This window comes from Cyprinodon tularosa, unplaced genomic scaffold (assembly GCF_016077235.1).
Source record: "Cyprinodon tularosa strain WSP-4 unplaced genomic scaffold, ASM1607723v1 ctg1162, whole genome shotgun sequence".
Taxonomy (NCBI): domain Eukaryota; kingdom Metazoa; phylum Chordata; class Actinopteri; order Cyprinodontiformes; family Cyprinodontidae; genus Cyprinodon; species Cyprinodon tularosa.
In genome coordinates, this window is record NW_024037962.1 from 188,825 (window position 1) to 206,640 (window position 17,816).

A 17,816-nucleotide genomic window follows, 5' to 3' on the forward strand; every position below is an offset into this window, starting at 1 on the left:
GCTGCTGTAGCTCCTGGTAAACGTGTGGCGTGGACAGTCGCACGGACAGCAGCTTAATGACCCGGGTCCAATTCCTGTTAGCGTAGCATCTTTTTGCCACTGGATGCGTATACAAGCTTCATGGAGCACAGCGTGCCGGAGTTCATGAACTGCGTGGTTCCCCCTCCACGTTATTCCGTTCTGTCGTCCTTCTCTCCAAACACAAAGTTTCATTTATTTTTATTTTTTAACTTGCGCATGGTGGCCAACTTCAGCACTGAACCTTAATCTGACGCCTTGAGCAAGAAACTAATACTGTTAGCTTCAGAGCGCTGCTTTGCTACCATTGGCTGACAAAGCAAGGGGGATTTCAATTGTCTTTCTGAAATTTATTTACCGTCAATTTATTTTCAAATGATTTTTTTTACCCATTGACAATCACTACGAGCCGGAAATCTGGCCTGTTGCAAGAATACTTTAATCCCTCCCATAAATATTTTAAATCAGGTTGGGTCTAATCCGTGACCTTTGGTTTCGACATTCAGCCATGATGCTAATTATCATGTTGCTAACGCCTCAGTGGATCATCTTCTGCCTCAAACCGACAAACCAACCAACAGACACCAGTGACTCCAAACATTTATTGTGAACAAAGAAACAGAGGAGCAGCAGGAGTTTAGGAGGTGTCCATAGTCTGGACGGACTCGTTCACCACCTCCAGGAGCAGCGGGGTGACGGACTGGGACAGCACCGCAGTGGTTCCCCTTTTGTACTTGTAATCCCCGGTCCTGCATCCAGGAGAGGAAAAAAGCAGAGTTAGGTTTTCAGAGCTGCAGCAAACACTGACGGCGTTCATGATCCTAGCATAAACCGGTATCCTACAGCACACTGTGTTAGCGGCAGTTAGCGGCAATGTTCATGATCCTAGCATAAACCGGTATCCTACAGCACACTGAGTGTTAGCGGCGGTTAGCGACAATGTTCATGATCCTAGCATAAACCGGTATCCTACAGCACACTGAGTGTTAGCGGCGGTTAGCGACAATGTTCATGATCCTAGCATAAACCGGTATCCTACAGCACACTGTGTTAGCGGCGGTTAGCGGCAATGTTCATGATCCTAGCATAAACCGGTATCCTACAGCACACTGAGTGTTAGCGGCGGTTAGCGACAATGTTCATGATCCTAGCATAAACCGATATCCTACAGCACACTGTGTGTTAGCAGCGGTTAGCGACAATGTTCATGATCCTAGCATAAACCGGTATCCTACAGCACACTGTGTGTTAGCGGCGGTTAGCGACAATGTTCATGATCCTAGCATAAACCGGTATCCTACAGCACACTGTGTTAGCGGAGGTTAGCGGCAATGTTCATGATCCTAGCATAAACCGGTATCCTACAGCACACTGTGTTAGCGGCGGTTAGCGGCAATGTTCATGATCCTAGCATAAACCGGTATCCTACAGCACACTGAGTGTTAGCGGCGGTTAGCGACAATGTTCATGATCCTAGCATAAACCGATATCCTACAGCACACTGTGTTAGCGGCAGTTAGCGGCAATGTTCATGATCCTAGCATAAACCGGTATCCTACAGCACACTGAGTGTTAGCGGCGGTTAGCGACAATGTTCATGATCCTAGCATAAACCGGTATCCTACAGCACACTGAGTGTTAGCGGCGGTTAGCGACAATGTTCATGATCCTAGCATAAACCGGTATCCTACAGCACACTGTGTTAGCGGCGGTTAGCGGCAATGTTCATGATCCTAGCATAAACCGGTATCCTACAGCACACTGAGTGTTAGCGGCGGTTAGCGACAATGTTCATGATCCTAGCATAAACCGATATCCTACAGCACACTGTGTGTTAGCAGCGGTTAGCGACAATGTTCATGATCCTAGCATAAACCGGTATCCTACAGCACACTGTGTGTTAGCGGCGGTTAGCGACAATGTTCATGATCCTAGCATAAACCGGTATCCTACAGCACACTGTGTTAGCGGAGGTTAGCGGCAATGTTCATGATCCTAGCATAAACCGGTATCCTACAGCACACTGTGTGTTAGCTGCGGTTAGCGACAATGTTCATGATCCTAGCATAAACCAGTATCCTACAGCACACTGTGTGTTAGCGGCGGTTAGCGACAATGTTCATGATCCTAGCATAAACCGTCATCCTACAGCACAGCACACTGAGTGTTAGCGGGGGGTTAGCGACCATGTTCATGATCCTAGCATAAACCGTCATCCTACAGCACAGCACACTGAGTGTTAGCGGGGGGTTAGCGACCATGTTCATGATCCTAGCATAAACCGGTATCCTACAGCACAGCACACTGAGTGTTAGCGGGGGTTAGCGACCATGTTCATGATCCTAGCATAAACCGATATCCTACAGCACACTGTGTGTTAGCGGCGGTTAGCGACAATGTTCATGATCCTAGCATAAACCGGTATCCTACAGCACAGCACACTGTGTGTTAGCGGCGGTTAGCGACAATGTTCATGACCCTAGCATAAACCGGTATCCTACAGCACACTGTGTTAGCGGCGGTTAGCGACAATGTTCATGACCCTAGCATAAACCGGTATCCTACAGCACAGCACACTGTGTGTTAGCGGCGGTTAGCGACGGCGTTCATGATCCTAGCATAAACCGGTATCCTAAATCGGCTAGCGGAGCACAAACACCCGGCCGTACTCACAGCCTGCATCCTTCAGGCTCATTCAGGCTTCAGGCAGAACAGGCACCAGAACAGGAAGTCAGCCTCAGGTCAAACTGGTTCAAACTAGTCAGAGATGATCTAAAGGGTGGCAGGAGGCCACCAACAGAACATGGGAGGTTCCTGGATGTCCTCACCTGACGCCCTTCTTGTTGGCCTCATCATGGGGTCGGATGTAGTCCACGTTGCCCTTGGTGATGACGGTCAGGTCAATGTTGCTGCCGGAGCCAAGGTCGTTAAAGATGCCTGCAGCGATGGCGTCCCTCACCAGCCGCTTGGCATCCTCCTCCTGTTGACAACAACATAGATGCTGAATCTGTCATCACAGGCGGCTGTAGCAGAGCAACAGGTGGGGGAGGGGACTCACCTCCATGTCCGGTTTGTAACGATCCTCAAAGACCGCCATGGCAGCCAGCGAGCCGGAGCCTTTGGAGGAGAACAGAGGGACATGTTAGCCTGAAGCTGCGCCCAGAGACCCACGCAGCAGCAGCTTCTAGGAGGCAGAGGTCTAGGAGGAGCAGCTTCTAGGAGGAGCAGCATCTAGGAGGCAAAGGTCTAGGAGGAGGAGCAGCATCTAGGAGGCAAAGGTCTAGGAGGAGGAGCAGCATCTAGGAGGCAAAGGTCTGGGAGGAGGAGCAGCATCTAGGAGGCAAAGGTCTGGGAGGAGAAGCAGCATCTAGGAGGCAAAGGTCTAGGAGGAGTAGCAGCATCTAGGAGGCAAAGGTCTAGGAGGAGGAGCAGCATCTAGGAGGCAAAGGTCTGGGAGGAGGAGCAGCATCTAGGAGGCAAAGGTCTGGGAGGAGGAGCAGCATCTAGGAGGCAAAGGTCTGGGAGGAGGAGCAGCATCTAGGAGGCAAAGGTCTAGGAGGAGGAGCAGCATCTAGGAGGCAAAGGTCTAGGAGGAGGAGCAGCATCTAGGAGGCAAAGGTCTGGGAGGAGGAGCAGCATCTAGGAGGCAAAGGTCTAGGAGGAGGAGCAGCATCTAGGAGGCAAAGGTCTAGGAGGAGAAGCAGCATCTAGGAGGCAAAGGTCTGGGAGGAGGAGCAGCATCTAGGAGGCAAAGGTCTAGGAGGAGGAGCAGCATCTAGGAGGCAAAGGTCTGGGAGGAGGAGCAGCATCTAGGAGGCAAAGGTCTAGAAGGAGTAGCAGCATCTAGGAGGCAAAGGTCTAGGAGGAGGAGCAGCATCTAGGAGGCAAAGGTCTAGGAGGAGGAGCAGCATCTAGGAGGCAAAGGTCTAGGAGGAGGAGCAGCATCTAGGAGGCAAAGGTCTAGAAGGAGTAGCAGCATCTAGGAGGCAAAGGTCTAGGAGGAGGAGCAGCATCTAGGAGGCAAAGGTCTAGGAGGAGGAGCAGCATCTAGGAGGCAAAGGTCTGGGAGGAGGAGCAGCATCTAGGAGGCAAAGGTCTGGGAGGAGGAGCAGCATCTAGGAGGCAAAGGTCTAGAAGGAGTAGCAGCATCTAGGAGGCAAAGGTCTAGGAGGAGGAGCAGCATCTAGGAGGCAAAGGTCTAGGAGGAGGAGCAGCATCTAGGAGGAGCAGCATCTAGGAGGCAAAGGTCTAGGAGGAGGAGCAGCATCTAGGAGGCAAAGGTCTGGGAGGGGCAGCAGCATCTAGGAGGCAAAGGTCTAGGAGGAGTAGCAGCATCTAGGAGGAGCAGCATCTAGGAGGCAAAGGTCTGGGAGGAGGAGCAGCATCTAGGAGGAGCAGCATCTAGGAGGCAAAGGTCTGGGAGGAGGAGCAGCATCTAGGAGGCAAAGGTCTGGGAGGGGCAGCAGCATCTAGGAGGCAAAGGTCTGGGAGGGGCAGCAGCATCTAGGAGGCAAAGGTCTGGGAGGAGGAGCAGCATCTAGGAGGAGCAGCATCTAGGAGGCAAAGGTCTGGGAGGAGGAGCAGCATCTAGGAGGCAAAGGTCTGGGAGGGGCAGCAGCATCTAGGAGGCAAAGGTCTGGGAGGAGGAGCATCTAGGAGGCAAAGGTCTGGGAGGAGGAGCAGCATCTAGGAGGCAAAGGTCTGGGAGGAGCAGCATCTAGGAGGCAAAGGTCTGGGAGGAGGAGCAGCATCTAGGAGGCAAAGGTCTGGGAGGGGCAGCAGCATCTAGGAGGCAAAGGTCTGGGAGGGGCAGCAGCATCTAGGAGGCAAAGGTCTGGGAGGAGGAGCAGCATCTAGGAGGAGCAGCATCTAGGAGGCAAAGGTCTGGGAGGAGGAGCAGCATCTAGGAGGCAAAGGTCTGGGAGGGGCAGCAGCATCTAGGAGGCAAAGGTCTGGGAGGGGCAGCAGCATCTAGGAGGCAAAGGTCTGGGAGGAGGAGCAGCATCTAGGAGGCAAAGGTCTGGGAGGAGCAGCATCTAGGAGGCAAAGGTCTGGGAGGAGGAGCAGCATCTAGGAGGCAAAGGTCTGGGAGGAGGAGCAGCATCTAGGAGGCAAAGGTCTGGGAGGAGGAGCATCTAGGAGGCAAAGGTCTGGGAGGAGGAGCAGCATCTAGGAGGCAAAGGTCTGGGAGGAGGAGCATCTAGGAGGCAAAGGTCTGGGAGGAGGAGCAGCATCTAGGAGGCAAAGGTCTGGGAGGAGGAGCAGCATCTAGGAGGCAAAGGTCTGGGAGGAGGAGCATCTAGGAGGCAAAGGTCTGGGAGGAGGAGCATCTAGGAGGCAAAGGTCTGGGAGGAGCAGCATCTAGGAGGCAAAGGTCTGGGAGGAGGAGCAGCATCTAGGAGGAGCAGCATCTAGGAGGCAAAGGTCTGGGAGGAGGAGCAGCATCTAGGAGGCAAAGGTCTGGGAGGGGCAGCAGCATCTAGGAGGCAAAGGTCTGGGAGGGGCAGCAGCATCTAGGAGGCAAAGGTCTGGGAGGAGGAGCAGCATCTAGGAGGCAAAGGTCTGGGAGGAGCAGCATCTAGGAGGCAAAGGTCTGGGAGGGGCAGCAGCATCTAGGAGGCAAAGGTCTGGGAGGAGTAGCAGCATCTAGGAGGCAAAGGTCTGGGAGGAGCAGCAGCATCTAGGAGGCAAAGGTCTGGGAGGAGCAGCATCTAGGAGGCAAAGGTCTGGGAGGGGCAGCAGCATCTAGGAGGCAAAGGTCTAGGAGGAGTAGCAGCATCTAGGAGGCAAAGGTCTGGGAGGAGCAGCAGCATCTAGGAGGCAAAGGTCTGGGAGGAGCAGCATCTAGGAGGCAAAGGTCTGGGAGGAGGAGCAGCATCTAGGAGGCAAAGGTCTGGGAGGAGCAGCATCTAGGAGGAGCAGCATCTAGGAGGCAAAGGTCTAGGAGGAGTAGCAGCATCTAGGAGGCAAAGGTCTGGGAGGAGGAGCAGCATCTAGGAGGCAAAGGTCTGGGAGGAGCAGCATCTAGGAGGCAAAGGTCTGGGAGGAGGAGCAGCATCTAGGAGGCAAAGGTCTGGGAGGAGCAGCATCTAGGAGGAGCAGCATCTAGGAGGCAAAGGTCTAGGAGGAGTAGCAGCATCTAGGAGGCAAAGGTCTAGGAGGAGTAGCAGCATCTAGGAGGCAAAGGTCTGGGAGGAGCAGCAGCATCTAGGAGGCAAAGGTCTGGGAGGGGCAGCAGCAGGAAGTGGCTGAGGATAAATGGGTCAGACTAAACGGGTCAGAATCAGAAAGGTTCTACTGACCCATGGTGACGTAGGGCAGCTTATCCGTAGAGCCGTGAGGGTAGATGCTATACAGGTGAGGTCCGTTACAGTCCACTCCGCCCAGAACCAGAGCAGCACCGATGTAACCCTGATACCTGCAGACACAGAGAGGGAGCCGGTTCTGATGCAGCAGATCTATCCCATGATGCTCCCTTCTTTCTCTGACCCGTCCAGCTCAGAGCTGCCGGCTTTAACAGAACCAGGACGCCAACATGGCGGATCTGCTGCCTTTACTGAACCTCCAGAACCTGTTTGACACCAAACTCATCCTCCAGTGGTAAACATCAGAGATATTCTGCTCCAATCAGGATTCATTAACAGCAGGAGCTCTGCTGCCCCCTGGTGGCTGAGCCACGGAGCAGTTCTGCAGACGGCCCTCAGGTCTTTCTGCTTCAGTCTTTACTTCGTTTTTTGGCCTCAATAAATATTAGTGAGGCCAGTTTAAAAAAGAAAAACACTAATAACAACCTGAGAGAAACAGCAAGGAAGAGAATTTAGTCTCTAGTCTGACTGGCTGATCCGCTGCTAACCGATCCCAGTAGTAGGGATTCCCAAAACGTCCATTTAACTCTAAAGGCGCTCATATACTGTGAGATTTGTTTGCCGAGTTTAAGCCTGATGGTGCGTGGTGTACGGGGGGGGGGGGGGGGGGGGGGGGTTAACGAGGGGCGATCAGCCTTTAACGACCTCCTCTATCAGGAATCTTAAAGGAATAGTACACCCAAAACATGATTAGCCTTCATTTTCTACTCACCCCCATGCTGAACAACACTCTGGAGTCCCTTTTGATATCTCAAATGCATCTGGAGATCTGGGAGGCTTCTTGCTGTCTGCTGACATTCAAATAATGGAGGTCTATGGCGCCCGAGGCAGAAAGGTCCATAAAAGTCCACAAAAAACGTGTCAATATTCCTCCATACTGCTCGTCCAATGTATTCCAAGTGTCCTGAGTGGGTAGCGTCCAGAATTTACTGGAAACGAAGTCATTTAGAATGTTTTTAGAGCATAAACAGTAGTGTATAGGATGTCCTAAAAGCGCGCACCTGCGAGTTCACGACGCTACGGAAGCCGGCAGACCAAACCAGCGCATTCAGCGTCTGCTCTGCCGATAATGCAAGCGTAGAAGAAGAAATGTGCTGTTTACCTGTGCAAAGAAAGAAACAACGAAAGGAAAATGTCTGAGGACTTCAGTGTTGAGGAAGAGCATGAGTTCTTTGCCGAGCTGAATGCGCACTTTCATCTGGTTTGGTCTGCTGCGGTTTCCGTAGCGTCGCGATCGCGCTTTTAGGAAATCCTATACACTACTGTTTATGCTCTAAAAACATTCTAAATGACTTCGTTTCGAGTAAATTCTGGACGCTACCCACTCAGGACACTTGGAATACATTGGACGAGCAGTATGGAGGAATATTGACACGTTTTTTGTGGACTTTTATGGACCTTTCTGCCTCGGGCGCCATAGACCTCCATTATTTGAATGTCAGCAGACAGCAAGAAGCCTCCCAGATCTCCAGATGCATTTGAGATATCAAAAAAGTACTCCAGAGTGTTGTTCAGCATGGGGGTGAGTAGAAAATGAAGGCTAATCATGTTTTGGGTGTACTATTCCTTTAAGGTCGGGAGGAAATCCAACATGATTGTAATTCAGTCGGCCGTCGTAAGGTGGTCGTGGACAAATCGCTCAGCGGGCAACAAGGATTCTTCTTCTTCTTCCTCTCAGATGTAAACCCAGAATCATGGCGGGGGGGCAATGAGTGAAATGGAGTTCTTCCTGTCAAACTGACAGACCGTAGTAGCCACGTTAGCTCAGCCATGTCTTTGTCCAAATACGTCGTCTCCTTTTCTTTTTAGGGCTTTCAGCACTAAATCGCCCAAATATCCAAGGCAGCGCGTTTCACTCTAGTGAGCTTCATGTTCCTCTGCTAATGGTGTGGCTTCCAGATAGACGAGTCCGAGTAGCGCCATCTCACTGCGGAGCTGAGTCCCACCTGGTTTTTAGACGTACAGTGAGCAGGTAGATCGCATCAGAGCGTCGGGTCGCACAGCATCGTGTGTTGTGAGCTGTGAACTTTAAAACCCTGCGGTTTGATCGTACAGTTTGAGCTGTAGCTGCGTGCAACCATTGAAAATATCGTACAGTTTATGCCGCGCTTTAACAACTAAATAAAAACAAACATCCAGGAAACTGAGATGTAACTAATATTCTGGCCACCTCCAGGGGGCGCCATGCTGAGCGGGATCACTGCTCTGCAGCATTTCAGCTCACTGTTTCCTTTTCCATGTTTTCTAAAAACTTTGTTGTGCTGCTGGATAAAACCTGGAACTAAACGCTATTTCTGACATTATAAATAAAAAAATCTTCCTGGATGGAAGAGAAACGTCTTCAAACTTGGAAACAAAGTGGATTGATTTTAACTTTCTTTGAAGTTTCAGCTCATCGTCACCTTTGATCACAGGATCCCTCGACTTAAAAACATCCACCTCATTTAAAAAAGAAAAATCCTCCTAAATGAATATGAAGCAGTTCTGACTGCATCTGTGAGCAAGTATGACAAAGATTTATGAATTTTACTCTTTTCTTTAGTTCATCATGCAAATATTACAGAACATTAACCAGTTTATTAAGACCATTATTATCTGTAGATCATTTCATGTTGGAGGAACTGGACTCCATCACTGAGATCTGTGGGAAAGAAGCTCCAAGGTTCAACTGGAATGGCCCAAACAGGGCTTCACATTCAAGATGGCCGCCATTACACTGTCCTGTTTGGATGAAGCAGGTACGTTTAAAGGAGCCCATCAGGCAGCAATCAGAGACCTACCTGAAGAGCATCTGCTTCAGCATGCGGTTAGCGGTGGCGACGCGCGGCAGCCTGCCTGTGGAGAGCGCGTGCAGCTCCAGGTTGGACGAGATTATCTGGGTGGTCATCTCCGTGTCTGCAGCAGTTCCTGCTCCACAGCAGCTGCAAAACAGGCCTGAGTCAAACCTACATAGAAAAAACACCTAGATCCATCCTGACAGGTGACACTTACTAAATGTTGGGGGAGATGTAGTGGATCTTGGAGCAGTTTTTATCAGCGACCACCATTCCCTCAGTGGCTCTGGTGTCGGCGCCGAGGACGACGCCGTCCTAAACAGGAAGTCACAACAAACACTTTAGAATCTGTTTCTCTCCTGTTGTTCTAAGCGACATGAAGCAATTCCTCTGAGGTCTGTCAAATCACGGAAGAAGGAGGCAGGGAAGCCTCCTTTGTTCAACTTTACAGTAATAAGGAAACACAGGAGAGGTTTTTTTTCTCAGCGACAGCATGAAACCATCTGAAACAAACGTTCAATCAAACATCTAAATCTGCTGGGAGTCCAGATCCAGACCCTGATCCAGATCCTGGATCTGTTTTTTTCAGGGACGTGGAGCTGAAATTGGCTACGAGCTGAAGCCTGATTGGTGCGATTCTGATAGAAAGTCCTGATGGACTGGGCCCAGTCAGGTCCAGTCAGGTCCCAGTCCGGGGTCCAGTCAGCTCCCGGTCCGGGTCCAGTCAGGTCCAGTTTCTGTCACCAACCTTGAAGACGATGCCACAGATGGTGGTTCCGGTTTTCCGAGCAGCAGGCAAACTGCATCCCAGTTTACCGGCTTCACCTTCTAGAAGCACATTTCTGGAATCAGAGAGATTAAGTTTTATTTTTAGTGGGGGTAACTGCATTAATAACATTTGACACATTAAAACACATTTAAAGGAAGGAATCCTCAGATATTTGATCAATTTTTAACCTTAAACCAGAGGATCTATAGTAGATCTGCAGCCAGACTGATCGCCTTTCATTCAATATTCAATTTTTAAAATAATATAAACAGCAAATCGCGGAAATAATTTGGGCTTAATTCGTTTGTAATAAAAACAATAAATGAAACTAATTTATTTCACATCAGAGAAGTAAAAGCCGGAGGAATAAATGAGCGAGTGGCCGGAAACCCTGAGTCATTGTAGGGATCATCACTGAGCTAGCATCCTTTAGCTAAGCTAAGCTAGGCTAAGCTAAAGGAAGCTAAACTGTTCCGATAGAAACTTCAACACCTCGTTCATCGGGACAGCAGGTCTCTGACCGGACAGCCAGAATAACTCTTTACCTTCGGCAGTTTTCGAAACTGAAACCCGCGAGAGGAGCTCTGCTCACTGCCAACGTCGCCATCTTGGATGAAGGTTTGTGTTTCCGGGAAGTGGAGGAAGGAGCTCAGGAGAGATGCGGCATTTAAGGACCGCTGGCAGGGTGGGGAAAAACAGACCCTCCGACACTACATCAGTTAGAAAACACAGCTTATCGGTTTTATTTCACGCTTTATTTATCAAAACTGACTATATCTATCTATCTATCTATCTATCTATCTATCTATCTATCTATCTATCTATCTATCTATCTATCTATCTATCTATCTATCTATCTATCTATCTATCTATCTATCTATCTTACAGTAATAATGACTAAATGTTGTTGTTTTGTTTCTTGTTCAGTTGCAGATGCTTGAATGTGTTCCTTATATCTCTGCTTTGTTCTTTTTCTGTTCTCTGTGTTTCTCAGTGAACAGATTATTTTTTTTCAGTCTCTGTTTCCATGTTTTTTCCTTAATCTGCTGCCATGTGGTGTCCTTGAGCAGCACAGGTGCCAACTGGATGCCAGGTGGATGTCAAGGTCTAGTAATGAGTTTCAGGGAGGGGAGGATCAGATAGCACACCATCAGAGGAGGTTGGAGTGCATTATGTTGATTGAGCTTTTTACCTGAGTCAGAAGGTGGGAGAGGGGAAAGGAAAACAGGAGGGCAGACAGATAATCAGGGAGATCTAAGAGACAATAACAAAGATTTAATGTGCTTTGACCTTGACATCAGGAAGCGGGTATGTTGACCTTTATATTCCAGCAGATTATTTTAGATTAAAATAAAGATTGATCACTTCCTCTCTGTCCTTTTTTAAAAGAAGTGTTTGTTTGAAATGAGGGTGGTCTGTTTGATTTAATTTCCCACAGTCTAAAACATGACTGTAATAACGACTGCATAAATAAGCAACAAATAAGATCTTACGGGCTGAAAATAATAAATTAAAGGAATTAATATCCTGAAAAAAGCTTCAGGATTGTTTTTATGCATATTGTTTATTTCTCTTATTTTAAGGGCATAGATCCTCCTTCCATTGACAGATCCTCCTATTTATCTGCTCAAATTAAGGAAAACTACACTTATTTCAGGAAATTATGCTAAATTTTAGGTTTTTGTTTTTTTTTTTGCGATGTTTTACTCTGGCTGAGTCACAGCCAAACAGGAACAGACCAGATGAAGCTACTATGAGAAAAAGCAGAGAGAGCAGAACGTTAGAGATTGAACTAACAGTTTCTGCAGAGTGGGAGAATAGAGATAGAATGAAGCAGAATGATGAAAAAGGGGTCCCTATGTCCTCCAGCAGTCTAAGCCTATAGCAGCAGAACTATAGAGATAGCTCAGGATAACCTGAGCCACTCTAACTAGAAGCTTTATCAAAAAGGAAAGTTTTAAGCCTAGTCTTAAAAGTAGACAGAGTGTCTGCCTCACGGACTAAAACTGGTAGTTGGTTCCACAGGAGAGGAGCCTGATAACTAAAAGATCTGCCTCCCATTCTACTTTTAGAAATTCTAGGAACCACTAGTAAACCTGCAGATTGAGAGCGAAGTGCTCTGTTAGGAACATAAGGAACAATCAGATCTCTGATATCAGATGGAGCTTGGCCATTTAAGGCTTTATATGTGAGAAGGAGGATTTTAAATTCTATTCTGGATTTAACAGGAAGCCAATGAAGAGAAGCCAGGATAGGAGAGATATGATCTCTCTTTTTCATTTTCATCAGAACTCTGGCTGCAGCATTTTGGATCAGCTGAAGGCTTTTAACTACAGTTTGTGGACTTCCTGATAGTAAAGAATTACAATAGTCCAGCCTTGAAGTAACAAATGCATGGACTAGTTTCTCAGCATCACCCCTGGACAGGAGATTGCTAATTTTTGCAATATTCCTCAGATGAAAGAAGGATATTCTAGAAACCTCTTTGATCTGGGATTTAAATGACAGGTCCTGATCAAAAATAACACCAAGATTTTTTACTTTATTATCTGAAATCAGTTTAATCCCATCCAGATGAAGTGACTGACTAATCAGCTTCTTTTTCAGAGACTCTGGTCCAAAGACTATAACTTCTGTTTTGTCTGCATTCAGAAGCAGAAAGTTAAGAGTCATCCAGGTTTTTGTGTCTTCAAACATGCCTGTAATCTATGTAATGGGTTAGCTTCATCTGGATTATAGACAGATATAGCTGGGTATCATCAGCATAACAGTGGAAATTAATCCCATGCTGTCTAATAACTCTACCAATTGGGAGCATGTATAAAGTAAAGAGAACCGGTCCTAGCACTGATTTTAATAAGATCAATCTTATTTATAAAGAATCCCATAAAATCATTGCTGCTAAGAGCAGGTGGAATGGACGGTTCAACAGAGCTATGGCTCTGGGTGAGTTTGGCAACTGGATTAAAAAGATATCTAGGATTTTCTAGGAGTTTCCTAGCATTTTGCTTCAAAGTGCACAGCTCTAGATTAACCAAGCAGCCAGCTTTCTATTTTTCATGTTTTTCATTTTTAAAGGAGCTGCATTGTCTAAGGCTAAAGATCATTTTCATTATGGCCTGTTGCTATTAAAAAAAACTGACAAAATAAGTAGTTTCATCCAGACAATTCCTTTCTTTGTGGTTTGACTCAGTGTTGCCCCAACATTTTGTGCACCACATACCAAACTCAATAGTTTTTCAAGATGATCTGTGGTAAATGGTAAATGTCCTGTACTTATATAGCGTCTTTATTCAAGTCAGGAGACTTGACCAAAGCGCTTTACACTACATTCATTCACCCATTCAAGCACACACTCACACACCGATTGTGGTGAGCTACATTGTAGCCACAGCTGCCCTGGAGCTCACTGACAGAAGCGGGGCTGCCGTACACTGGCGCCACCCTCTGGCCACCATCAGTAGACAATGCAGGTGAAGTGTGTTGCCCAAGGACACGACAATGAAAGTCGGATCCGGGGCTTGAACCATCAATCCTTTGATTTCAGTGGCCTACATCCGACGCCACTGTCGCCCCGTCCATCCATCCATCCATCCATCCATCAATCCATCCATCCATCATCCATCCATCCATCCATCATCCATCCATCCATCCATCCATCATCCATCCATCCATCCATCATCCATCCATCCATCCATCCATCCATCCATCCATCCATCCATCCATCCATCATCCATCCATCCATCCATCCATCATCCATCCATCCATCCATCCATCCATCAATCCATCCATCCATCATCCATCCATCCATCCATCCATCCATCATCCATCCATCCATCCATCCATCCATCCATCCATCCATCCATCCATCAATCATCCATCCATCCATCCATCATCCATCCATCCATCCATCATCCATCCATCCATCCATCCATCCATCCATCCATCCATCCATCCATCCATCCATCCATCCATCCATCCATCCATCCATCATCCGCCCATCCATCCGTCCATCCATCCATCCATCCATCATCCGCCCATCCATCCGCCCATCCATCCGTCCATCCATCCATCCATCCATCCATCCATTCATCATCCATCATCCGCCCATCCATCCGTCCATCCATCCATCCATCCATCCATCCATCCATCCATCCATCCATCCATCCATCCATCCATCCATCCATCCATCCATCCATCCATCCATCCACCATCCATCCATCCATCCATCCATCCATCCATCCATCCATCCATCCATCCATCCATCCATCCATCTTCTTCCTCTTATCCGGGGTTTGGTTGTGGGGGTAGGGAGGTCCAGACGTCCCTCTCTCCAGCCACTTGGTCCAGCTCCTCTAAGGAATCCCAAGGCGCTCCCAGGCCAGCAGAGAAACATAGTCTCTCCAACGTGTCCTGGGTCTCCCCCTGGGCCTCCTCCCGGTGGGACGTGCCTGGAACACCTCACCAGGGAGATGCCCAGGTGGCAGTCCCTCTCTGGGCTTGGTGGAGGGCTTTGAGTGTCCCAGTGATGTCTGGGGGGTTTATTCCCCCTAGTAGGGTCACCCAAGGTGGACAGGTCCTAGGTGAGGGACCAGAAAAAGACCAGCCTAAAGACCTCTTATGATGAATAAAATTAATGGACCCAGTGTTCCCTCGCCCGGATGCGGGTCAGTGGGGCCCCACTCTGGAGCCAGTCCTGGAGGTGGGGCACGCTGGCGAATGCCTGGTGGCCGGGCTTTTACTGTTAGGTTTAAACACCAAACATTTTATTCAGTAACCTGTACAAAGAAAGACACAGAGAATTTAGTATAATTTACTTGCAAGGAGAGGGGGTCAGAAACTGCATTCAGTTACAACCTCCAACCCACTCTGAAACAGTTTCCGCTTTCTCCAAGCTTTTATTAAGGAACGCCCTGGCTACAATGTTGGTTCCGACCGCTAAAAGGGAGGAGGGGGTGAAACCAGTCGGAACCAGAAGTTTTGCATCACATCATACAATATCATAAGATAAGGAGAGCTTCACTCCTCATCCGGTGCCAGTACGTGCAATTCTCCCCTTTCCACCAATCTCCTGACCTTGCTTCCTGCACACACTAGTAACAAGCATTAGAAAGACAGCAAGTGAAACATTTCAACACTTTGTGTAATACAAGTATACAGGAATATGCAAATGTGTAAATATGAATGTATAAGTATAATATGATTAAAGTAGAATAACTTGTACAATTAATCCAACATTTACCCATGGAGCCTGTCGGGGCACAGCCCGAAGAAGAAACATGGACCCCCCTTGCAATGGGCTCACCACCTGTAGGAGGGGCCAAAGGGGTCGGATGCAATGTGTGATGGGTGGCAGTCGAGGGCGGGGACCTTTGTGTTCTGATCCTCGGCTGGAGAAGCTGGCTCTTTTTCAAGATAATGCAAAGTTAAATTTGACTTTAAAATTAAGGTTCACAGGAGTCCGAGCCACAAGATCAGAGGTCCAGAAGCAGAACGGGTCAGGATCAGGCAATCAGAAAACACTGATACTCACTACAGGACTCTCACCAAAGGCTTGAATAATCTGGCACTAAGGGGAGCACTAGTTCTAGGACCAGAAATGGAGAGAGTGGGGCTAGTAATCAAGCAGTCGGTTGTGTGTTCCTGTCTTATTTGTTAGAGGTGTGAGCTGCAGCCTCAGGAATAGCAGCTTGTTTTCATCTAATAAACCCAGTTGATGGGACTGCCTTGGCTTTTTTGCCGTCATTCCAATACTTTTGACACCTCTGCAGAAAACGGCTGGGATCAACTCTGTTGTTGCAAACTATGATGTTGCGTTTTAGATTAAAACATCCTAATGAACACCAGAGATTAGCTGGTTTTATATTTATGGTTTTATTTCCACCTGGCAGTGAAGCTACATTAAAAATGCCCCCCAGCTGTGGAACATGGCTCTTCCTGGCAGCCAGTGCTGGTCCGCTGCCCAGTGTAGCCCTGCAGCTAAGCAATAATAACTCAGCACCACACCCTCAGTCTGATCTCAGCCTGGGAACGGCACTTCGACCTGATTGGCTGCGGCCTTGGAAGTCCTGTATGGTGAGTCTGATCATCTGAAGCTAACTGCTAAGATAAGCAGTGTTTTTCACATGAATGCAGAGTTTATAGACTTTGATCTAATCCATAGTTATTCTGGTCATTAAGGACAACAGATAACAATCAGCGTTACAAGAAGCTCTTGATTTTTGTTTCTTTATTTCTGTTTATTTTCTGATATTCAAGCAAAGGTGAAGAATTAAAGCTATTAAAACAGACATTTTTTCAGCATTCTGGCTCAATTAAAATCCCATAATCTTAGTTATTCATATATCTGGCAGATTTTTAACTTCAGTAAATTTAGGAGTGTAAAAGTAGTACTTAAAGAGTTACGTTTAACACCAATCTGAGTGCATTTGGTCCCACCGTGAATTAGTGTTAAATAAACTCTCTACATATTGTATATCTGACTGCAGTTGATTGTATTAATAACTCTAAAAGAGTTCATATACTTTGACATTGCATATTTAACACCGGAATTTACTAAGTTTCAGGAATGAGAAATAAAAAAACTGGATCTATTTTAAAGTTTCATGCTTTATTTAATGTCTTATTCAGATTATGAATCACTATTATTATGTGAAGTAAAAATGAGCACTGAGAGTTGATATGCAAGGAAGAAAAGGTTTTATTTTACTCTGCAGAGGAGAACGACTCAAACAGCTGAATCCAGCTCCCAGTGAGGCTCTGGCGTGTTCAGCATCCCAGCCCTGCATATAAAGAGACTCCACACGCATAGACATTGTTTCCTCAGTTCATCAAGGACAAACATTTAGTCAGATAAACACTTCAGACAACTGTTTCCATCCATACCAGAAACGGGACGTCAGAACATTTAACACAGTGAAAACTTTTCCTTCTGCTCTAAACTAAGGAGGAAACTTTCTTCTTCTCAGGTTTCTAGATAATCACCCGATTCAGGCAAAGAAAAACACCTTAAACATTTAATCTCACAAACAGGACAAGGAAAATATGATTCCACAGATCCTCCCTTTTGATCCTTAATGGAACAATTACAACAACAAATAAAACAGAGTAAAAAACTCTAAATAAAGTAAAATACATACAAATATAAATGAATAAAATAATAACATAATGTGTAAAATAATAGCTAAAGCAAAAACAAGAATGATCATGATGAAGATGATGACGATGATTCGGAGAGACGGCATCCATCCCACTTTGGATGGTGCAGCTCTTCTTTCTAGGAATCTGGACACATTTATTGGTCCTCCAAAACCCTGACCCCCCAGGGTGCAGACCAGGAAGCAGAGTCCTAGTTTAACAGACCTCTCTGCAGCTTCTCTACTGTTACCCACTCTTTACTCCATCCAGACAGTGTCTTGCCCACGACCAAAATCTAATAAATTAGCAAAGATTCCCAAAGGAGGAAATCATGATAATCTAATTAAAATCAAAATAACTCCAATTGGGGAAAAAGTTAAAACAATTAAATGCGGTCTGTTTAACATAAGATCGCTTTCCTCTAAAAGTCTACTAGTTAATGACTTGATTTGTGATAATCACATTGACTTGTGTTGCCTTACAGAAACCTGGCTGCAGCAAGAGGATTATGTGAGCATAAATGAGGCAACTCCTTCAAGCTATTTAAATTTTCACATACCCAGAAGTTCTGGGCGAGGAGGAGGAGTAGCAACAATCTTCCAGTCTGACTTACTGATTACTCCCAAAACAGTTAATACCTACAACTCTTTTGAACATTTAACCCTTAATTTCCCTGATCCAAATTTCAAGGCAAGAAAACCTCTTCTTTTTGTAACTCTGTATCGTCCACCAGGTCCTTACTCTGAATTTTTA

The 17,816-nt window shown here is 47.0% G+C and overlaps 1 protein-coding gene across 2 annotated transcripts; it reads right to left on the bottom strand.

The window, feature by feature from the left end:
• Window positions 1-606: 606 nt before the first annotated feature.
• Window positions 607-10,601, bottom strand: psmb7 (proteasome 20S subunit beta 7). Of its 2 annotated transcripts, XM_038307468.1 has the most exons (9): window positions 10,472-10,601; window positions 9,906-9,999; window positions 9,375-9,472; window positions 9,164-9,304; window positions 6,321-6,436; window positions 3,077-3,135; window positions 2,847-2,998; window positions 2,692-2,718; window positions 607-767 (listed from the first exon to the last, which is right to left on the bottom strand). In XM_038307468.1, exons 1-9 carry the CDS (start codon window positions 10,531-10,533, stop codon window positions 656-658), a joined length of 861 nt encoding a protein of 286 aa, XP_038163396.1. In that variant the 5' UTR covers window positions 10,534-10,601; the 3' UTR covers window positions 607-655. The 2 variants fall into 2 exon arrangements, with proteins under 2 accessions (XP_038163396.1, XP_038163404.1); XM_038307476.1 differs by lacking the exon at window positions 2,692-2,718.
• Window positions 10,602-17,816: the final 7,215 nt, after the last annotated feature.